Source organism: Protomyctophum parallelum, assembly GCF_964188405.1.
Source record: "Protomyctophum parallelum genome assembly, chromosome: 4".
In the NCBI taxonomy this organism is placed as follows: domain Eukaryota; kingdom Metazoa; phylum Chordata; class Actinopteri; order Myctophiformes; family Myctophidae; genus Protomyctophum; species Protomyctophum parallelum.
In genome coordinates, this window is record NC_139700.1 from 38,230,510 (window position 1) to 38,252,979 (window position 22,470).

The following is a 22,470-nucleotide window of genomic DNA, read 5'->3' on the forward strand; positions in this document are numbered from 1 at the left end:
ATTCCTAATATATTATTTTTCACATATTGTGAGGAAGGAGTTGGAGATGGGATCCATGCACATCACATTTCTTTTAAAGCAACTGAAAAGTTTCAAATCTTGGTAAATGGTCTTCTGACCTTCCTTTACAATATATTATGTATGCCTTACATTTGCACTCTAATGTCTGAAGCAGCCACACAAAGCACAAACCTGCTCATCAGTGGCAGTTAGGGGTTCAGTGTAATGCTCAAGGACACTTCTGACATGGCAGGAATAACCAGGGGTTTCGAATCAGGAATCATGGCCTCTCTGACTCCTGTCGCAAATCAAAACAAGCAAATATCTAAATAACTAAAATTATTTAAATATTTCCTCACTGACGAGACAAAGACAAAACAGACGAGCGTAAGTTTATAATTTTATTTCAACATTAGGAATTTTAAGAGAGCAGTTCAGCAGCATACCATACAAGGTAAAGAAATCCCAACCAATTAGGGAACACAATGTCCAAAACCTGCTCAGATCTTTAGCAAACTCGCCCTGACCCAAAACCTAATGTCAAAGAACACTTGAACTGTGGGAAGCTGAGGCATTATGAACTGCAACAGTATGATCGATTACCATCAGGTGACTGTGATAAAGAAACAAATGACAATAGTATATTTTCAATTAAACATTTAACTTTTAGTAAGTTAATCAAGTGTCAGTAAATGAATGCATGTGATGTGCATTTATTTAGTGAAACCAGGTGGTTCAATTAAATTTGTCATAATTGTTCATTAAAACAATCACATTAGAACTAGATGTACTGCACCACACTAGTAACTGGATTCATTTAACACAAGGTCTAAAATCCCATTCTCAGACATAACCTGTAATAAAACACTCAGCAAAGAATGCCGTTATTAACTTTAAACACATGTACAACATGTTTAAGTCTTAATAAATTAGCATGTTTTTCACTTATGCACTTCATATGAACACATTGCCGTTATTCAAAAGTGTACCTGTGATAAATATGCATTTTGTTTCATTTAATTGCCGTCTGGATTTAAGGGCAGTCCATACTGTCTCCGACCACCGAACCTTTCGTCGGAAAGATCAGACTTTTATTTTTTCTCCAAAGTAGAGTTCGGAGAGTCACAACATCTGGGAGTGCAGCTTTCAGAACAAATTCGGAGAAATGCGTTTCAGAAGTTGCAAGTGACGTCATGTTGTAGTTGTACCGGAGCTTTCCGACGAAAAGTTCGGTGGTCGGAGAGAGTATGGACTGCCCTTCAATCTATTATTAGGGACATTTGGTTATATGGCACATGTTTCAATATTATTCAATACACATATTACGATCATTCATATTCAAACTTATCTGCCAAGTTGCAGTTTTTGCAATTGTTTGTATACATTGTTTGTATTGTGGACCATCCCTTAGTGTCCATCCTTTTTGTTAGACGCTCTTCTTAGACTTAGCAAAACCAGCACGTACTTCTCATCAGCTAGCTTACTCACATTAGATTACTAAATACAAATTTGTATTCTCCCCCCCCCCCCCCCCCTTCATTTGCTGGACAACTTCTGTTGACAACCAACTGAAAGTTTGAAACCCATATTTGTAATAAATAAGGAAGGTTTCCATTGCAATAATTCAATCATTCAGTCATTTTGACAATAATTTCTGGTAGCTATATTATGGACACTTGTGTGTGTGGCTTACTGACTTTAGTCCAAATAATGGAACTGGAACAGCTATATTTCACATTTGTTTCAAATTAATTGGACAGCCAGATGGAGGAAACATACTATTATTGGTTGTCATCTGACAGGTGCTCTGGCCAATACTGGTCCTCCATGTAGTGGTCAGAGGTGGGGCTAGGCCGAAGCGCTGTGTCTCCACTTCCTTTCTTCTTATTCCATATGCCCGCCTCCCACTCCTCCTCGACCAGCTTGTAAAGGTCCAGAGCAGCCAAGGCATCTTCCACGGAACAGTGGCCTCTTTTACCAACCTATAGGAGAGACAAAGTTAACCCATAAAATAAAGCTAAATAAAATGTAATGTTTAGGCGTTACCGTTCTAATCTAAACCTAATGCTGCTGCCGTTCTACATAAAGCCAACCAGTTGAAGAGATTAATGAGGCTTTAATATTTGCCTTCATTACATTTCTAAGACCATTCAGGTTTATGGAAGATGCTTCTAAGCATGTATTCTATTGGTAGTTGGACCATTTCAAATATTCCATCTTAAAATAACTAATAGCCGATCTACAAGCTCACAACACATCGCAGCAGCAGCAGCGTGTTGTGAGCTTGTACTACATGCTGCCTTGTATGGAACTCAAATAACTGAAATCAGTTGTGGCGAGTAATCTTTAATCCACCTTTTTGAATAATTGTGAGAGAGTGTGTGCTCTCCTGATGGGAAGTCAATTCAAGAAATCTGTTATTTGTCAAAAGCTCAAACAACGTAGCTGCAGTAAAAATGTTTTTGTGGCATGCCCCACCAGACCATGCTACCAATGTCCAACATGTATAATAAAAACAAAATCTAAATACATAGGTAGAAAATAGAAATGCTATAATACTACTATAATAGGGTACTAACTAAGCAGCAATATGCAGGAGAGTATAAAGTGTGTCAAGCGTGTACGGTGTGTGAAGTGTATTGTGTGTACGTTATCCCAGATTTTAACTTGCCACTTCAATAAAGTATTTTTTTACTTTTTTCACCAGAAGAATGCCTTGGTTTCTTTTTACTTGCAGTTGCAGTGTATGAACTTCATACATACTATAGTGTATTGTGTGTACCATTTTCTCACCTGGATGCTCCTATGCAGCAGCGTACTGGTCAGGGACTTGAGGGAGATGCGATACTTGCGCGGGAGGCCAGCCAGTCGCCTGAGTATGCAGTTGGTGCTGGTGTCTCTGACCATGCGTAATGGAGGGGTCATGCCCAGAGCCCTGAAGTCATTGTCGATGGAGTGACCCACCACCACTTTGCCCTCCAGTATCCCCAGGATCTACAGCAAATGGAGATAAGGACATTAAAACACTATGGTTAGAAATTATCTTTTGACATAATGCAAACTGATCAAAACTTGAACAAATAGCCATCCAGGCCAAAGACCTCTTTTAAACTTTTTTAATCTTACAACTCTCTTTCTAAAATAATAGAACATATGTTAGCCTGTGCTGAACCATTGCTACTGCCATTTAGCTATGTATGAGTTAAAAGGCATGGCAACATGATGGTGCATTTCAGGTGACTCTACGGGGAGCAGAATTGAATTGCAAAGTGTTGTGCAGGTGATCCTAGATTGACATACAGTACTGTATTGACTGTTTAGGAAACTTTAGGCTATAAATGAACTTGGTGAATGTCTAGCATTTAATTCAAACTCAGCTATCTTTGCAATGCTCTGTAAGCCTCTCTACAATAAAAGGTCAAATTAAATGTATATTGATTGATGATATATGCAAGCAATTAGTGATGTGATATTAATCGGCAAACATAGGTACTATCAGCCGATTCTAGTTGTTTTGATTAATCAGCATTGGTCCGATTAATCAATAGGACCGATTAATTAATCTGTCCTATTGTCTTTACAGATAAAAAAAAAAGCCCAAAGTAACAGCTTGAACAGATCTACAAGGTCACAATATTAAATGTAAGGTATTAAAGTTAAATCTGACTTGCCTAAGCCTGCAGTGCAGACACCCCGTTACATGTATTTTTCAGAATGGACAAAATATTATATTTTTGAGGGGCGCTAGCCCCTCTTATGTCCATCTTTGACAAAAGACAGAAGTGAGGACGGAAATTGTGATTGGCCAGAAGAGATGTTGTATCCTGATAAGAGCGCCCCTCACTTCAGTCACACGGTGTGATTTTTTTAATACAGAATGAGATGTACAACAATAACAATAACAGCAATTAATTATATCGGATATCGGCCAAAATGTCTCATCGGCACATCCCTACAAGTAATGGCTTTATAGGGGAGTTGAAGGTTACCAGTGTGTACTCCAGCCACTCCTATACTGACATAACAAAACTGATGTGCTGCACGATTATCAAATGTTGGGGTGGGGAAGATTTAGTTTAAATTAAAAGTTATATCAGAAGCACTTTTTCACATTTGAATTGAATATCCAGCATGAAGGAAAAACAAAAACAATTCACAAAATCACTAGTTCAGTGGTAGCGTGGCATTTCTTCTAGAATCCAGCATAAAACATTATCTGTTGCCCTGCCTTTAAGCTTGAACCTTTTCTTTTCAATACAAAAAGGCACCAGGAAAGTCTATTCAAAAATAGCAAACAACATTTTAGAAAAATCTTTAAAGGGTGAGAACTGAAAACTACTGATTTAGAAGGCACTTATAGAATTGGACACTCGGGTCTTTAATGGGTTAGGATTTCAGCCAAGGTCTCACTCTCACCTCATCCCTGGCCTCAATGAAAGGCACGGCGTTCTGGAGGTGATGCCTCTGTATGCCGCTCCACCGCGTCCTGTAGTCCACGACGCGCTGACAGGGACGGACGTACTTGTCGTAGAGGACTTTTCCGTGGTAATCCACTATGCTGCAGCGGGCCAGCTCGTTGCCGTGCGCCCCTGGGCCCGTGCCCACCATCTCGCAGTCCATGGCCACCACCGCCACGGGGCAGACGCAGGGCGAAGTGCGCCCACTGGCAGGGGGGCTGGCCTCGGACACGAACCCGCTGTCCACCTCCCACGTGTCCCCGGTAGTGACAGATGACGATGTGCACAGCATGTGCTGCTGGTCAGCAACAGCTGCCGTCCTCGTCGTGTCTTCAGAGTTCAGAGTGCCTTCTGTGTGACTCGTTGAACATAGCTTTACTCTTTTGACCGTTTCATTTGTGTTCAGTGATTGTTTGTGCTGCACTGTGTCTTTACTTTTCCTCTTCAGGCTGGTCATTTTGTTGTTCTTCTGGTGGACTCGTTTTCGCCTTGTTTTGGTGGTCTCCGTAACCCGCAGCATCATGGCTTTATGACATAAAGCCCTGTAGTTGTTGAGGAGCCCCCATGATGATGTGCTACTGTGGCACGACTTAGCCCCGTTTACAGAGTGTGCCATCTGCCAGTCCGTGTTTCAAACATACCTGTGTGTGAAGAACACAACATAACACCTGTGTTTAATGTGAATGATGATTTTGCATAGCACTGTATAATGTAATTCATTGTTTTGGTTAATTGTGTCCCAATGGAAACAAGCCCACATAGGCATTATTGGGTTTAAATCCTCTTAGCAGACCTTGTATTGAACTGTACTTTTTTTCTGAAAACTGTTAATAAAGTATTAAATCAATCAATTGCCTATTTAGCAGGGGTCACCAATCGCCATCAATATGTCCATACACTCATTACACTGTCCGTGGCAAGACTTACTCACCCAATACTGAGGTTTCCTTCACAATGTGTATGCCATAGCCTAAGATTTAGACTCTCGTAGATGTATTTATCGATTGACGTCAGAGAGATCCCTCGTAGAGTGATGACGTCAGCATCGATAAATACATCTACGAGTCTAAATCTTAGGCTATGTATGACACTATGGCACATTAGGAGTCAATAGTACTAGTGGTTCTCAAACATTTTATTTTAAATGGAATCAAATGGACCCGTTGGTTCTAGCTTAAGATTTAGACTAGATGTAGCTCTGGTCCATAGCTCTAATGCGTCTAAATGCAACGCATTAGAGCTATGGACCAGAGCTAGACTAGATGTATTTATCGATTCAAAATGTCAGAATCGATAAATAGAAAATACATCTACGAGAGTTGAGTCTGAAATCTTAGGCTACATTGGTTCCATATTTGGCACTCTCAGAGTTACAGACCTATAAAGGTAAATTTGGAACACCTTCAAGCATTTATGGCTAGCTCTGTTCGACTTACGTAATATTGCAGTGCATGTCCATGTCAAAAATAGAATTTTGACAAAAATATCCACCACAAGCTGGCGTGGCGACGAACGCTGCTAGTTAGCTCATAAGCAATCTGAGACACTGCCACATCGAAGCACCGCAGACAGCCATAACAATACAAATCAGTGGTTATAACAGCCTGTTACAAGTCTAATAATATTCTAACGCTATAAACTTAATAATAACACATAAAATATTAAGTTTTATCTTACCTTTCGCTAACACGTGTGACAGCTGCTGCTGAACGGACGTGCCTTAACATATTCCCCGTTCTGAAATGTGATTGGCCGATTCTCTTCTTCGACAAACCCCTAGCAGCGAACATCATACGTCATATCCGGTCGCGGCCTGCCACAGTGCCACCGGGTGACATGCAGGTGCTACTGCGTCTACCTTGTCCTCTCCGTTGATCATTAATTGTGCTTTGCCTCTCGCTTTGTGTTCACTTTAATATTGATCTTTTTAAACCACATGAATTATCTAGGATCTCCATTAGGCCCAACATTCGACGAAAATAGCAGATCTACAAGCTCTGAAGATATTTGGTATACCCTGGTCAAGGTTAACCGTCCTCAGTCAATAAGAGAATAGGAAAGGGATGGGACAGCTGATTTTAAAGCTTTTGAATAACATGTGAAAAGTATAGAAATATACAATTAATTTTCAAAACAGGATCTTAACAGAGAAAAATATGCACTACATTATGTGACATAAAACTTTCTTGCCAATAAAGCTCCAAACATTAACGTAGCCTACTGTGATACTGAAAAATACTACAGGGAAAGGCCGGTAGGACTCGCTCACTGGTGTCCGACTTAACCAGGATGTTTAACACATGTAATAAGTACTAAAGACGAATAACAGTTTAAGTCCACACTAATTATCCATAATGTATAAATGATGGATAAGGGGTCAGGACAACTAGGCCTTTTCGTGGAGGGGTACAATTTGGACTTAAACTGTTATTCGTCTATAGGCTATTACTCTGGAAAGATGGTATTAGTGAAGCTAGCAAAGGTATCTGGGTTGTAACTTGGCCAGATACCTTGGAGGAGTGGAGTCTTGGTGCCTGGTACGAAGCCATAGGGGTTGTGTAAGGCCAGATACCTTGGTTCGTATACAGTGTTGAGGTACTTTATGATCCTGATCCTCTTCTGAAGGTCATAGGTCTTGATAGTATCATAGTCAAGTATTCTTTGTCCTGAGTCGTGTTCCTTGTGCCCGCCTGTCCTGACAGTAGATAATGGGTATTTGAGATCGTTGGAGAAACCGGTGTGTTGGTTGCCATCTGCTAGACTATCTGAGAGCATTTCTGAGAAAGCATCATCCCAGAGAAAGTTTGTTTAATACATACAATGTTGTCATTCTGACTCACAATAGTGAATTTCAAAAGCTATCATTTCTGTACAGAACCAACCCACCTATGTAGGCCCATTTTTTAGACTGCAGCCATTTTTTCTATGTCCAGCTTTGAGTTTGTGTAAACAAACATTGAATGCCATTGACAATGGCCAGTTTTGAGTGTTTGTGTAAAGACAAACATTGAAGACGTAGGTGAGGACCCAAATTGTGATTGGTTGGAATGAGATGATGTTTGATGAGAAGAGCGCCCCTCAATTCACACGTGTGATTTCTTTTAAACAAAATCTGTACACTCTTCCCCAGAATACCTAGACTGGCTAATAAGCCAGACCGAATCAGCCGTTGGCAAAAAGAAAGTCTGGTTTATTAGCCAGGCTACAGAATACCTTCCTAGTCTTATGTGATGCTCTTATGCATGTTTTTGCCCTTGAAACCGGCACCTTTATTTAATTTAAGGGCCTTTTCCACCAACGAAAATAAACTACGCAACACGGCAGGCTTACACAATTATAATATATATATATTGGTGTTTTAAGCATTATGTAATACTTTAGCTATTGAAAAATAGCATATCTACAAGATTGTATTTTTCTAATCGTCTATTTTTTTTATTGTGAAAATGTGGCTCAAATCTTTGTTTCTGGGGGGGGGGGGGGTGCCTGGATCATAATATTTTCAGATGGGGGTCCGCGGAAAAATACAGAATTCTGGAAGTCATTGACATGAAAAAGGTTGAGCACCAGCACCACTGACATAGGAACATTAGGATATAGGAGACTTTTTTAAGTAATATACAAGTAATATTTGATGCTTTCTTTCGTTTTAGGGATTTTAGCTGTTTTTGACAGGGGGGGGCAGGGGCATTCGAGCATGGGGCTAAATATGTATTTCTTTACAAAATGTTATAGCGATTTATTATTTATTATAGTCCTACTAGACCAAGAAATTACATCTGGCCATAAAATATCACGGGATCTACTGAATGTGTCAAAAGGACATATGAGCCTATGAGTGAAACAGTGTGGCTTCCCCCCCAGTAGGCTACCTTAACATTCAGTAGATCCTGTGATCTTTTGTGGCCAGATGTAATTTCTTGCGGTCTAGTAAGACTATAGTAAATAATAAAAAAAGAAATCGCTATAAAATTGTAAATACATATTTAGCCCCATGCTCAAATGCCCCAGCCCCCTCTGTCAAAAACAGCAAAAAATCCCTAAAACAAAAGAAAGCAGCAAACGAAGAAAATAAAAAGTACTTTCTCTTATAACCTTAAAAAAACTAAAGTTGTCCTTTAAGATAAGTCAGTACCGTTTCCACATTTGGCATTTTGTGCACAAATTACCTTTTTCCATTGAATACTAACCCCATGGAGACTTAAATTCATGGATATTCTTTAGTTTTTAATCGCATTCCTAAACAAATCCTTTGATGTCCCTATAGAGAGACAAAGTCTTTGTGTCTCACTAGGAAGTATAGGGAGCTAGTCATCAAATTATTGGCTTAGGATAATGAGACAAACAAAACATAAAAGTATCCATGAATTCAAGTCTCCATAGGATGAGTATTGGATAGACAGTCATTTTCGGGGTGAACTATCCCTTTAAACCCCTTCAATTCTTATAAAAATCAAATGTACATTTTGTAAATTTTGTCACTTGAGGACATTGCTTGACTAATAAGTCACTACTGATATGCGTATGACATGGCAGATTTTGTACATTGTTCAGTATATAAAATTACCCAGATCACCATCAACAGTTCTAAATGAAGCTGTCAAAATCACTTCAACCAAATCATACAATTGATTTTAGTTTTAAGTTGTGGGCCTTTAATTTTCACGATCCTTCCAAATGTAAAAAAAACAAAACAAAACAACCGAGGTACAAAAAAGAAAGAAAAAAAAAGCAATTCACCACAACCACCACCATCCCTCGTCCAGAATATCAACAGACAAAACAAAAAGAGCCATAGATGATTGGAAATTGGTCTCAAACCAAAGTGCTTCAGTCTGAGGTGTAGCAGTAGACAAACCAGCGGAAATAATCTAAGCTTTTCCTCAAAAAACGGTCCTTCTTCTCTAACATTTGTTTTACTTGTTTTGTTTTTGTAATCAGGCAGGCCCTGGCCACCACCCCTCAACCGTCCACAGTAATAATCCCAGAGCAGCGAGGACCCAACAGGAGGGAAAAGGGGAGGGGGGTCAAGTGCCCAGGTGACCCCACTTTTCAGAGCATTCGATAGTTCACTACGAAACTGGAATATAATTTAGTTCCTTCTGTCTCGCTTTCGGTTCCCCAGATTTCCACAAGAGGGAACGTCAAGGTTTCAGTTGGGGAAGTTTGTTGTTTTATAGCTCCGCCTTTTTAATCATCGGCTCGTCCTCAGCGATCACAGGTTGGGCGGCCTCCTTCTTCAGGAAGGCGAGGAAATCGCTGACCTCGCGACCTCCCTGAAATGGAATGGACAGGATAAGGATGGTTTAGTTAATGGCTATACTGCAGCATGGGGTGGATGACGTCCTGAGATGTTGAAGTTAAGATTAGAGCACAGCTTCGAAAAGGTTGCCAAAACACCGAATTATCAACCTAAAATGGGGTGCAAGTGACTTTCTTTGGTAAAATAATGTTTGGTTAAAACGTTTACTGGAATTCCCATAGTAGTGTTCAGTAACAGCTCTTTAGTAAACAGAAAATACATTTTAGTAGGGATACCATTAGGGGATTTAATCCAATCAGGAGAGAGAACCCCTCAAAAATTGTAGTGTTCCAGTTTAAAAAGATTCTGCTCTTTTATTGGTTTCAATTTGTGTCCCAAAACTAAGCTTACACAGTCATTGATCAAATTAAGACATCTAGAAGAGGGGGTGATTTAGACACTAAACTCCTCCAAACTGAATCTAGATGGATTTTTTATTTAAAGTCTGTCAATCCAGGTGGCTTAAATGAAGATCTCTCCCTCCAGTGCTACCTATAAAGTAAAAAGTTATATTCAAAAAGTGATTATATAAGTCTGTCAACATGTGATATATGTAATATTCTTGTTTCCTATACAACTGTGATTTTGTATATCCTTTCTGTAATGTCCACGCCCACAATCAGGTGATGTCACCGATTAGTAATTCTCAGCACCTGAGCTGTATTGTTTTGGAGTCGTTTAAAAGTAAGTTCTTTGTCTGTGAAAAACCATAGCACTGACGAAGGTCTGAGGACCGAAACGTGCTTTTTAATTGCACCATGAGCACAGCATGATAAAATAAAAGAAAATATATTTTTCTAAGTCTCAGTCTAAGGAGTTTTACTTCTTTTTCTATACGGTGAGCGAGTCTTTTCCAGTCAAAGTTTTCCTTATGTTTTTGAGACCACCGCTACCGTAGTTAAGTTTGAAGAGAACAAAAGGACGAAGAAAGGCGCAACAGTTTTCTCAGTGCTCCAAAACTAAGCTGAAAATGTAATCCGTTTACTAAAGAGCTGTACAGAGATGGGTACCCATGTTACTGAATTAAAACAAACAAACAACGTGTTATGTATAGAGATGGGGAACTGCGTTACTGAATAAAAAAATATATATTTTCGATCAAGCTCCATATTCATCACGTGTGTGTATACATATCTATCCATAGAGTATCTCTATCCATGTTGCAAAACATATAAAAGACACATTCAGCCATGTGTCAAACTGTGTTCCCATCGCCACCTTGTGGAACACAGGTGACATTTTAACTGTTCAATTAGGCTTATGTGAACAACTCCGAAGTCTCCGGCAGGCCTGGCTGAGAGCAGAGGAAGTTCAAAAAGCTGCTTAACACTTTAACCCATTTTGGGCGGGAACCCCTTTTGGTGTTAGCATTATGTTATGATTTAGCTATTGAAAAATAGCAGATCTACAAGCTCATAGAGCTTGTAGGTCTGCTATTTTTGAAAAATCGAAGAACCACTGACATAGAAACATAGCTTTTTCAGAACACTGTCAGGATGTAGAAGACATTTTTTGAATCTGATCTCAGGTCAGCGACAGGGGGATGTACTGTAGGTGGCAAGTGCCAGATTAATTTGCAACATGAGCAGAGAAGAAGAAGTCTTGTTGTTACGCTCTACCCTCAAACTACTCAGACCCCGTGGTCTGGTGAGAGGCACAGAGGACTACTAGCCTATTATTGTTTTGTTCAGCGGGAGCTTGAATTAACGTTTTATTAGGTATTTATATTATGAGCCATAATGTCACTAAAGATGGCGTGCGTACAAGGCAGGGATTTTGGCAGTTTCTTACATGGACGCTAGCGGTGGCTAGCAACGGAGCTAAAATAAGCAAATTCATATAACTCTGGATAAACGCTAATTTATCAAATCTCAGGATCTCGGGCATGGCTACCTGTACAAAGGTAAATTAATCTTGTTATCTTGGGCGTGGCTACAGGAGAGTTAAATGGCCACTACATTCATTTTCTTTATGAGTCAAGCACATGGCTTGGATTATTAGACATGTATGCGATTTTTCCTACTCAATGGCTCCATTTTATGAATCCTCAGTTTGAGACTCACCTCGTATTTCCTCGGACTCAGTTTCTGTCCAGCAGGAGAGAAATAGATTGTTGGGAATCTGTAAAGAAATATAACAGACATGTGAGGTTCATAATGATGAAAACAGAGGCCAGCGCCACCCACTATGATCTAGAGGTGGTGTTATTAGATGAGCCACAAATCAGAATGAACAGATTGCGCTTTCAAAACCAAAATGAACACAATCCTAAATATAGCTGGCAACAGAAAGTCCAATACATTTTGCAATTGCAATACATTAGCTCTTTCTAATCAAATAAGCTAATCCGTATGTGTTAGACGTGGCTGTTGGCAAACAGAAAAGCATCTCCTGTATGCTTTTCATCTTTGTTATTTTAGAACCAGCTGAAATTGGAAATGTTTTACACTTCCTAGAATATTCATTGAACAGATTTCAAACATTTAGAAAAAAGAATATTGATGTCTAAACACTTTTTAGAAAAAAGTATATATATTTTGATGTCCCAACGATTTAACAAATGGCAGGTCTATCATGTAGTGAATATTTACAATTTTACATCCATGTGAAAACGGAATCCTAGAGAAATGGCTATGATGAATAGTTGATAACTGACCCTCTGACTTCATACGGGGAAGGCACATCGTTGGCTGTTGCGTCCATCTTGGCAATGACAATGTGGGGATCGTTGGACAGCTGAGGAGTAAAGAGCACAACTTCACATGTGCATGCTTACAATATATAGTATACACTCAATCTCTGAGTGTCCATTGATTGTTAATAATCATGTTAATAAATAACACAAAAAGCCCCAATGGCTTGTTTCCTTTGTGGCTCATGATGTTACCTTCTCTCCCAATTCTTTGTATTTGGGCTCCAGGCTCTTGCAGTGGCCACACCAGGGGGCGTAGAACTCAATCAATACATCTTTGCTGTCATCATTTACAATGGCATCAAAGTTCTCAGCCACCAGAGTCTGGACACAGGACAACCAACAAAGCAACGGAACTTGATTTGAGTTTATTGGAAACTTTCAGCTTCTTGTTACAAGGAAATTAGGTGCATTCAACTCTGAAATCAAGAATGACTTTAGAAAAGGAAAACGGGGGGAGTTTTGTATACAGACTATTAAGAGGTAAAAAATAAAATCCATCCTTATTATAACAATACTGCATTTAGCAAACATGCTTATCTAGAGTGGCTTACAGTGCAGCAATAACACAAAACAGTAGTAGGAATAAAAGTAAAGTCAATTAATGGAATGAGAGTGCCAAGAGAGCACTAATAGAACAAGCATGCGCTTCAAGGCAAGTACGATTAGTTAAATGTTAATCAGCTGGACACCGTTCCTCATCCTCACCTTGACTGGTCCATCGTTGTTCTCTGGGATTGGCTCTGACTTCAGATAACGTTTCAGTTTACCATCAAAATAGTCCTGAAGGAATCGCTCCAGGGCCTTTCCGTCACGACTGAGAAAACAAATGGCAACATTAACTACATGGAACACACTGTGGAGAACATCTAGCATCCATGTTTAAAAGTAATTCCTTGTGATTTTTGTTCATGAAATAATATTTCAATTATTAACTGCCAAGAAAACCTTGGTTTTCATTTACATCAGAAAGGTTTCATGACATTAATTTTCGTTTATTTTAGGTTTTATGACCTCATTACACACACACAACCTGAACTTTGAACATTCAGTGTAGGATTCCTGTGGTTTTTCTCTGTGTTCGGAAGCCTTTTGAGCTGCAATGAAAACAGGCAAAGTCCTTCAACAGTGACATCCGCTGTCAATCCTTATGTCATATGGGATTTGTGGACTCTTGCCTCAGTCAAATCAGAGCACTTGTTCGAGCCAGAAAACACCAGACCACAGAAAATCTACTGAATGTTAAACGTTCAGGTTTTGTGTGCAATTGAGCTCAGAGCTTTTTATGTCACGATCCCTTTAACCCAATATCTTGGGTATAAATTCAACAAATTCAACCCAGTTTGTCAAAAGAATTGTAAATGTTTCATTCAGAATTACCAAATATTGTTAACATTTTATCTGTTAACTTGAAAGCATACTTTTAACCCATTTAGATTCTAACAAGAACTTCTAAAGCCTGACCTAAGTTTTCTGAAAAACGTCAAATATATAATTTTTTTTGAATACTGTACAGAACCCCAAAATGGGTTCCCGGCCTGAGGGGGTAAAACAACAAAAGGGGTTCTATTCCCGCCCAGAAAAGAAACATAAGACCACACAACTAATAACTATAAAGTAAATGTTTCTCATGGCACGATTATACATATAAAGTCATGCCCAACCTCCTGAAAGTAACTGTAAAAATGTACACAGTGAATTGAAACCGACAAATCGGATTGAATCCAGGACTCGGATTTCAGTAGAACATACTCAGTCATAAAGATCACTCACGTGAACTCCTCCGCCATGACGTATTTGTCTCCCTTGACTGTACGGATGCCGACCACAGGCAACTCTCCTGAGCTTGCATCCAGGCCCAGTTCTGACACGTCGTGGCTGAACAAGGCCTTACTGGCCACAGCAAAGGCCATCGTCTTCCCCTGGTCCAGGAAACCTTTGGCAATCTTCATCACCCTGTGGGGAGAAAAGTTTATTAGATTAATTAGATTTTGCAGTACAAGTTTACAGACCGACACACACACACACACACACACACACACACTATGATGATTTTGGGGGTGACAGTACAGTACACTACACTGCTAGAGGGACGGTAACTCTCATTTCTCGACCGTTCCGGACGCGGGGTGGCTCGCCGGAACCAGGCCGGCATCCTGGGCGTGTTCCTCTGTGTCTGGGACCCCCTGGGAACGCCCACACGGAGTTGCACCACTTACTTCACACAGGTGTGATTTTATGAAACGAATGCTTTGCAGATTGGATAATTCAAGTTTACCCTACATTTTAACGTTGTTTAATACAAGCAGTAAGGCCCAGTCCTTCCGCAGGCGGCCCAGGTTCAAATCCGACCCAAAGGCCTTTGCTGGAAATCCTTCCCCATCTCTCTCTACTGCCATTTCTTGTCTCTCGCCAAGGTCACCATAAAATAAAGCCCCTTCCCCCCCCCCCCCCCCCCCCCCCCTCAAAAAGAAAAAAAGGCAGACTTTCAGTTTCCTACCTGTTCCTCCAGTAGTTGGAACCCTTGGGGTTCTTCTCGTAATCTACATCATAGTAGGCCACAAGCAGGTCCTTCCCTTTCATCTGGTCTTTGTTGTCATCCGTCATGTGGGGGCAAATGCCGTGGCTGAAGAAGAGTGAGAAAAGCATAAACCAACAGATCTTCAAAAGGTAAGCCTATTGTGTCTAACAGTAGACACTTCATGGATTAGATGGAGTGTTGTTCAGCTCATGGCAGACATTCCCTATGTCCTACTAGGAAGTTAACCCACAAGGCATGCAAGCATAAGCACACTGAAGGTCTTCCTCTCCATGTTAATGAATGGATCAAGTTCTCACTGGCCGCGGACGGACACTCCATTCGTGTAAGCAAAGCCGTTTTTTACGCTCTGGGCAGAAAACAAGTTTGTCTGCTTGCATTTTCATTGAAATGCATTGACTAGGCAATCCCACTGAGGCCAGGTTTGGCGAGAGGTGACAGTTGCATGCAAACCTGCAAGCACTGTAAAAGCGTGTGAGCTGCGCTTTTGGATGGTTCCCATTCAGGCGCAGAGCCAGGAATTTTTTATGAGTAAGGGACTTGCAAACAGAGAGCTAGGACACGTTTGAAAATGAACTATAGAGGCGTTTTATCACTCCCCGTCTGCAAGGCCCTTAAGGCATAGCCAATACGAGGTAGGCACCCGGCCGCCACCATCGATGCGAACAGGCGGAGAAGTTGCATCATTTTTGCATATTTCATTTGCTGCGCACACAGGGCGCGCGTGCAGCGCATATGTGTGTGCGCAATAACTGATGTCTACAACTTTACCTTGTTTAACTTGTTTATAAAGTAGCAGCTAGCCTACATACATTAAATAAACCTGGTAGGTTAATAGGAGTAGCCTACTGTCTACACAAACACGCACCACTTTTGACTCCAGATAAGCGGCTCGCCTGTCAGGATCCTGACGGGCTATTTTGTCTTTTGATTTATTGAATGTAGGTGATTTTTTTTGTCCGTCTTTAAAAACAGTGACACTATGATTGAATGATTCATGTGGATTGTATAACCTGAACTGCCCAAATAAATAAACATGACAAAAAAAAATGATTCCCGGTCCAGGTCTGTACTACGAGCACAGATACTTTATGCAACCTGCAACATTGTGCAAACGTGCAATCGAACCTAATCGTCTGGCCATATTGCAATAAGGGCTTCTACCTCTTCATTAGACCACGTGTGTCCACGGGACATCTTTACGCGTCACTGCGTAATAATGCCTACTCCTTCCTTCTTGTGCCAAATACATAATAATGTTTTTTGTATTATAATTAAACCATTTTCCACAACAAAGAGCAAAAGTGTCTTGGCAAGTCTACATTGTGTCATGGTGCACATGACACCTGGGTGTAATATTCCAAAGCTGACCTAGAAATGTTCTACACTAGCACCCACTGGCCCAGTGGTCCAGGTGCATGCCACATATAGGCTCTGGTCTGACAGCGCGTCGCGTGTTCGAGTCCCGTTCATGGCGACCTTTGCTGCGTGTCTCTCCCCTTCTCCGTCATGTCTATCTTCACTAGTAACTATCAATAAAGGCAAAATGCCAAAAATCCAGATAATCAAACAGACCACAACGTTCAGCAGTAAAAACAAAATGTGTGTTTGTTTAGCTGTGGTTGCATGTCCATTTAAATCATGCAACCAATATATTGATCCGATCCTGGAGAAGTTAGTGGGCATGTGTTCTCTTACTTCTCTAGTGCAGTGGTTCCCAAACTGAGGTCCTTGAGGGAGTTCCAGGGGGTCCCCAGCTAAATAATAGTTTAGAACCAAATGGACCCTTATGGGTCTGTAACTCTAAGAGTGTACAAACAGACACTCTCAGAGTTAAATTAACATTGATTAAGTTTTACTATATAAATTGGCGTCTCAGAGATAGAAATGCCATTACATGCCATATGCATGTCAAACTGTGGGTCCTTGAAATTAAACTGGTTGAGAATCATTGCTAGAGCCATAAAAATCTCTTATGGGGGTCCCTGGCATATCTTTTCAAATGGTGGTCCGTGGGCTAGTGTCAATTTGGGGGTCCTTGACATGAAATATAAAGAAAGCAGTGCAGGGCCTGAAGCCACCAACTCACATGTTGTCCTGAATGAACTTCTTGACCTTGCTGCTGGTGAACTTCTCCTCGGTGAACGCCACAGTGCTGTCCTCAAACTTGTTGCTGAGACGTGGTGGGCGGAACAGGATGACTCCCCTGAAACAACAGTTAAAACATAAGTTATAATCAACTACAGGGCATTCTCAGGGTAACCGGAATGCTCGCCTGAAACACACTTGACCTCATTTCTTTGGTCCGACCTCACACCGACCACTCGGTCGGGCAGTTCTTACATTTGTGGGTACAGGCTTTAGTTCGGACATACTATTGGTCCGACTGTCATTAGAACGACAACCAGCGCATGTTCGACCACATGTCCGACCGTTGTTTCCGCATGTCGGACCTTTGGTGTCGGATCCGCGCGTGCATCCCGTATTTGTTTTACCAAGTATAAGGTTAGAAATAAGTTCAGGGTTAGGCATAGTTACGTTTAGGAATAGGGTTAGGCACCATTTTACTGAGGTTAAAACCTCTTAAACTCCAGGGTGGTCCAGGAGGGAAAATCTAAAATATCGGATTTGGAACCCGAGACCTTGACCAGCCCCATTTACCCGCTGAGAGCTGTTCATGAGGTGGACAGCCGCTGCCCCCGCCGGCGGGGGATTGGTTTAGGCATAGCTTACGAAGGTTATGTTTAGGAATACCAAGTAGACACCGTTCTACCAGATTTACGCCAGAGGTGCGATTGTGTTTTGAGGTGAGCGTTCCGGTATTCATTCTCAGTCCTGCTCTGTAAACCACCACCAGATTCAGACAAATAATGTTAAATGAACTAACCTGTGTGACAAGTAAACCAAACTGCTGTGTTCACACAACAACCACCACAGTGGAAAGACTGCACAGTATTTCCCTGAGCTTATAGTGGAAGATGATTACTTTATTATATTTTGATTTATTAATAATAAAATGTACTTCTTTCCTACAGTTACAGTCACAACAGGAATGCCAGGGATATAACCAGCTAGCTTTGAGTCACTGGTTGGACTGCATTACAGTACATCAAACACATGCCATCCCTGAGGTATCAGTGACCGACTCTTCCAAGCAATCGCATCAATTTCTCAGGTTTAATCTCTTGGCATTTGTGAAAGTGAGATGAAAATACCATGGCCTAGTTCTTAAGAGTCGTATTTTGCTTCTTAAAATCCCCTCCCACCAGATATTGAGGTCTTTACTAGGATTGAGGAAAAGTGTTCATTGTGATTAGTGCAGAAAGTAGATTAATTATAACTGGAAATCACTCCGTGTTCACAAAACAAATCAGAATAATAATTATTGACAAACGATCCAAAACAACACCATACTGTACATGTTGCTACTGAACAGCAGTAGTTTCAGACTTTCTCCTAATTCGTTCTGTTGGGTGATGACATTTACAAGCAGAATATGAAACTGAGCATAATGAACCATAGCTTACTCTGAATGCTTCTGGATGAGAGACTCCAGGTTGCTGTGGGCGAACCGGTTAGACTCTCTCAAAGCACTGGCTGCCTTCAGGAACTCAACCTGGGATGCACTTCCACTGTCAGCAAAGAGCCCTGGGGAAAAACAAAAGCTAATGAGTGTCTACCACAATTTATACCTTTGTTTTACCACTGCCTTGTGAGATATCTTAATACGATGAATGACTTTTCTTGTAACCAGACCACCACGCTCCGACTTCTCTGGTGTGCTATCCTCTTAGATCGACATTTATAAAAAAGGTACTGAGGTGCACAGTAGCAAGAGAGTTTCCGTTTTATATAATCTTTACATCATGTCACAAAAGAGAAAGATTTCTTAACACAACCTAATCCCGTACGGATTGTAGTCAACTGGATGGTGGCGTGTAGACCAAATGATTATCCAACTAGAGGTTTAGAAATTAACCTACAGGTGATAGTAATTTAAGTCTCTATTAGAGTAGACAGTCTGACCTACCAATATTTGTTAGAAAAGTGTATGGCTATCCATGTTCTTTAAATAAACTTTTTTTGGTAGACAAATTCCCCAGTGACGTTGAGTCATGTTTCATCCGAGGCAGAATGTTTAAACTATAATGGTTCACATGCGCGCACACACACACACACACACACACACACACACACACACACACACACACACACACACACACACACACACACACACACACACACACACACACACACACACACACACACACACACCATTCTTTCAAAAACAAATTAGACATACCAATAACACTGGCATCGTGGTTTGCGATGTACTTCTCAAAATCTGCTTCAGTCCTGACTTCCACTGAAGCTGGGCCGGCCTGCTTCTTAAGGTGGCTGACAATACCATCTGAGAGAGGTACGACAGGGTATGACGAGAAAAACAAACAGATACTGAGTGAAACAGATAAAAATGTCCTGATTATTCCTAGACATAAAATTACATTAGACATTAGAGGTATCATGGTACATCCAGATGCAAGGCTTTGATCTGAAAATAATTGTTCAGCGACATACCTGCAGTTCTGGGGCCATCGTAGGCACCAGAGTCCTCTCCGTCCCTAAAGATCTTCAGAGTCGGGTATCCGCTAACTCCATATTTGCTGCAGACAGTGTTGCTGGATGTACAGTCAACCTGTAAGGACAAAAACACTCATGTTCATTTCACTCTATTCATGACATAATTAAGCCGATGCCAATAAGGTCACTGAACATGCAAGCTGCTATGAAGTGGCTGCTCATCATTGTAATTCTCTTCAATAATGTAAACTAATGACTATGGATGATGCTAAAATCCGAGTATGGACGGTAATATAACTGAACTTCATCATCATCATCGTGTGCTACCCAACAGCTGAGTGAGCTGGCAGAAGTTCAATGTCTTTGCTGAAAAGCACGTCGATTCATGGCTAGTCCGTCCCACTTTACAACACAGGTACTTGGCAACTCTTAACTCTCATATGTATTCCCGCTGCTCAAACTTGTTAGGTAGTACTAGGACGTACTGTGTAACAGTTTAAGTTTAATAATGAATGTCTGATTCAAAAAAAAATCTTGAAGCAGTAAATGATTTACCCTAGTAAGTAGTCTCGCGTAGCACAGTGGGGTGCACATGGTTCACGGAAATATTTTAAAATATCTTTATATTTTTGTGGTGCAGCCACTCCAATGCACAGCAATGTGTGGCCCTACCATGTATGTTTAGGGTATCAAAAGGTGACAAAGTGGCCCCACACACACACGTAAGCAAGCTATATACTGTATGCTTAGATCACTTCGCCTAGGATACATTTGCGTGACTGTAAAGACGAAAACGGAAGTGGGGAGGAGACTTCACTTCCACTTTATCACTTGCTCAAGAGCAGAGCTTCCACTTGAAAAAGGCAACAGTCTGGCAACGCGAGTCTACTAAGGAAGGGGTGTTCTCATAGGGATGGTCTCAGAGTTAAACACTGATGATACTGCAGTGTAGATTGTGCGGTCCGAGAGGGGTCATTTTTATTACAATGAATTATTGAGAATCACTGCTACAAAGGGGTCTCCAGCGTTTCATCTTAAATAGGGGTCTGCAGGCTATGTGTCAAGCTGTGTGTCAAGCTGGGTGTCTTTGACATGAAAAAGTTTGAGAACCAATGTTTAAGAGGATTTGAAGTCTGGTGTAAAAAAACAAAAACGAATGTGCTTGAATGATTGATTTATACTTTAATAGTTTGCAAAAAAAAGAACACAGGAAACTACAGTTCAATACAAGGTCTGCTAGGAGGATTTAAACCCTTAGTTAATATTCAATTCATCAAAACATTTAATGGCATACAAATATACAATACTATGCAAGAGAGTGATGCAATACCTTGGCCAATGCGACGATGCCTTTCAGCCGGGTGGCGGCTGTCTCATACTCTGGTGCTAGTCGCTTACAATGACCACACCTGATGACAGAGGCAGAAATATTAGAGAAGGAAATGTCAGTATCCAAACAAAGAGCACGGTGTCTGGGTTTTGTTTTTGTTGGAAATCCATTCAGGCATCGAGTGTGGGAATGGGGGGTGAAGGCAGTGACTTAGCAATGTGGAATCTGATCTCTGCACTAAGTATCAAATGGATAAGGACAATGGACTCAAGTTGGACCAAGTTCTAAGGAGAGCAAGATAAACGTACAAGGATAAATACAGCGCTCAACTCATTCATTCATGCAGTGAACGTGTATGATGAAGTGCAAACATTTAAAGCCCTGGCCTCAAATCAATCTCAGTTTTCAGAGAATGAATCCTCCTGTTCAATCAAGTTCGGGGTCGGCTGCACTGTGGCGGAGACGTGCAACTGTTACATAGCGAACCAACCAACCGGAGGAGGCCACCAAAATTCCCCTGGCCAATCAGGACGTTACAACAGTGTAAGACCACGCCCCCCGACTTCCTTAGTAGCCACCCCCGGGCCCGTTCGTTCCGTTTTAAGCGAGAAATTGAGAATTCACACAGCTGACCTGATTGAAGTTTCACATTATTGAAACCTAGTTAAATTAAACACTTTCTATTTCTGAAACTATTGAATGAGCTCTACCACTCGACTTTTGTTTCCTCCTTTTTAAACAAGCAACCCACCCTTCTCCTCCACTGACAGTTAAAACATGCTAAATCACTAGCCTCTAGTCCAGTACACCCTGACAAACTGTGTGATGATAAAGAAGCCGAACCGAAGGCCTCTTATTAATACAAATTCCTGTAGTTAAAACCAGTGCACACCTCCAGTGGATACACTAGTTACGTTAGTTTTAATTGTTGTATAGGCTACACAACGATTAAAATATGAGTGCACTTCTTCTGCGGTGCAGCCACTTAAAATAGCGTATCCACCCACCGCGTTAGCCAGGTAATATTTACGTCAAAGCAAAGTACACGTCAACTTCCTAGCGTTTAGAGTGGTGGACTACCTACCAGGGAGCGAAGAACTCCACCAGGACGAGGTCGTGATCTCCGATCCTGCTGTCAAAATCATCATCCGTGAGATCGAGCACGTCGCTGGCCAGCGTGAACCCGGCGAGGAGAGCGAAGAGCAGCCACTTCAACATGTTCACTCAGCTCAGCTCCAAGGTGCTGTACAACTAAACGGTTCTCTAAAAACAAAATACACAGTTAAATGCAAACTGTGTCGGCTCGCTGTGCTGCAGCCCTTTAATGAAGACCCAGGAGATAAAGAAAGGCCAACGTTGACTTGTCGTAAAGGCCAGAAGCAACAACGCACCACTAGTGGCTAAAAGGAAGAGAGAAAGGCTGAGGCTCGATGGAGAGAGGCGGGCGGCCAGGCGGGGCTGAGGATGTTCACTCACCACACTGTGGCATCTCACCATTGGAGTTTGAAACGCGTCATCCTTCCTGCGTCGGCCAATGAGAGGCGGGCAACACACGGCTTCCTGGCTTCA

General features: G+C 41.2%; 2 protein-coding genes across 3 annotated transcripts; both read right to left on the reverse strand.

Moving 5' to 3' along the window:
• Window positions 1-405: 405 nt before the first annotated feature.
• isg20 (interferon stimulated exonuclease gene) lies at window positions 406-6,189 on the reverse strand. Of its 2 annotated transcripts, XR_014569155.1 has the most exons (5): window positions 6,135-6,189; window positions 4,417-5,098; window positions 2,794-2,994; window positions 1,254-1,982; window positions 406-1,027 (listed from the first exon to the last, which is right to left on the reverse strand). XR_014569155.1 is itself a non-coding variant. In XM_083763303.1 (4 exons), the coding sequence occupies exons 2-4, from the start codon at window positions 5,071-5,073 to the stop codon at window positions 1,782-1,784; spliced, it is 1,059 nt and encodes a 352-aa protein (XP_083619429.1). In that variant the 5' UTR covers window positions 5,074-5,098; window positions 6,135-6,189; the 3' UTR covers window positions 406-1,781. The 2 variants fall into 2 exon arrangements, 1 of the variants encoding a protein (XP_083619429.1); XM_083763303.1 differs by having other exon boundaries at window positions 406-1,982.
• Window positions 6,190-9,089: 2,900 nt separating this feature from the next.
• On the reverse strand, window positions 9,090-22,332 carry LOC310857822 (protein disulfide-isomerase A3-like). The gene is made up of 13 exons (XM_083763749.1): window positions 21,986-22,332; window positions 20,902-20,980; window positions 19,569-19,686; window positions 19,294-19,401; window positions 18,518-18,638; window positions 17,080-17,196; window positions 14,952-15,077; window positions 14,225-14,407; window positions 13,160-13,268; window positions 12,647-12,775; window positions 12,416-12,495; window positions 11,823-11,880; window positions 9,090-9,733 (listed from the first exon to the last, which is right to left on the reverse strand). Exons 1-13 carry the CDS (start codon window positions 22,117-22,119, stop codon window positions 9,632-9,634), a joined length of 1,464 nt encoding a protein of 487 aa, XP_083619875.1. The 5' UTR covers window positions 22,120-22,332; the 3' UTR covers window positions 9,090-9,631.
• Between the last annotated feature and the right edge of the window lie 138 nt (window positions 22,333-22,470).

Bases quoted from the DNA above. Each gene is read 5' to 3' on its own strand.
- LOC310857822 (XM_083763749.1), bottom strand. From the start codon at position 22,119: ATGTTGAAGTGGCTGCTCTTCGCTCTCCTCGCCGGGTTCACGCTGGCC. The intron at 19,687-20,901 runs GTATTGCATCAC...TTGTCCTTACAG, and splicing joins GCATCGTCGCATTGGCCAAG to GTTGACTGTACATCCAGCAA. The intron at 12,496-12,646 runs GTAACATCATGA...TTTACTCCTCAG, and splicing joins ACAAAGAATTGGGAGAGAAG to CTGTCCAACGATCCCCACAT.
- isg20 (XM_083763303.1), bottom strand. From the start codon at position 5,073: ATGGCACACTCTGTAAACGGGGCTAAGTCGTGCCACAGTAGCACATCA. The intron at 2,995-4,416 runs GTGAGAGTGAGA...CATTTGCTGTAG, and splicing joins TCATTGAGGCCAGGGATGAG to ATCCTGGGGATACTGGAGGG. The intron at 1,983-2,793 runs GTGAGAAAATGG...TCTCTCCTATAG, and splicing joins TGCTGCATAGGAGCATCCAG to GTTGGTAAAAGAGGCCACTG.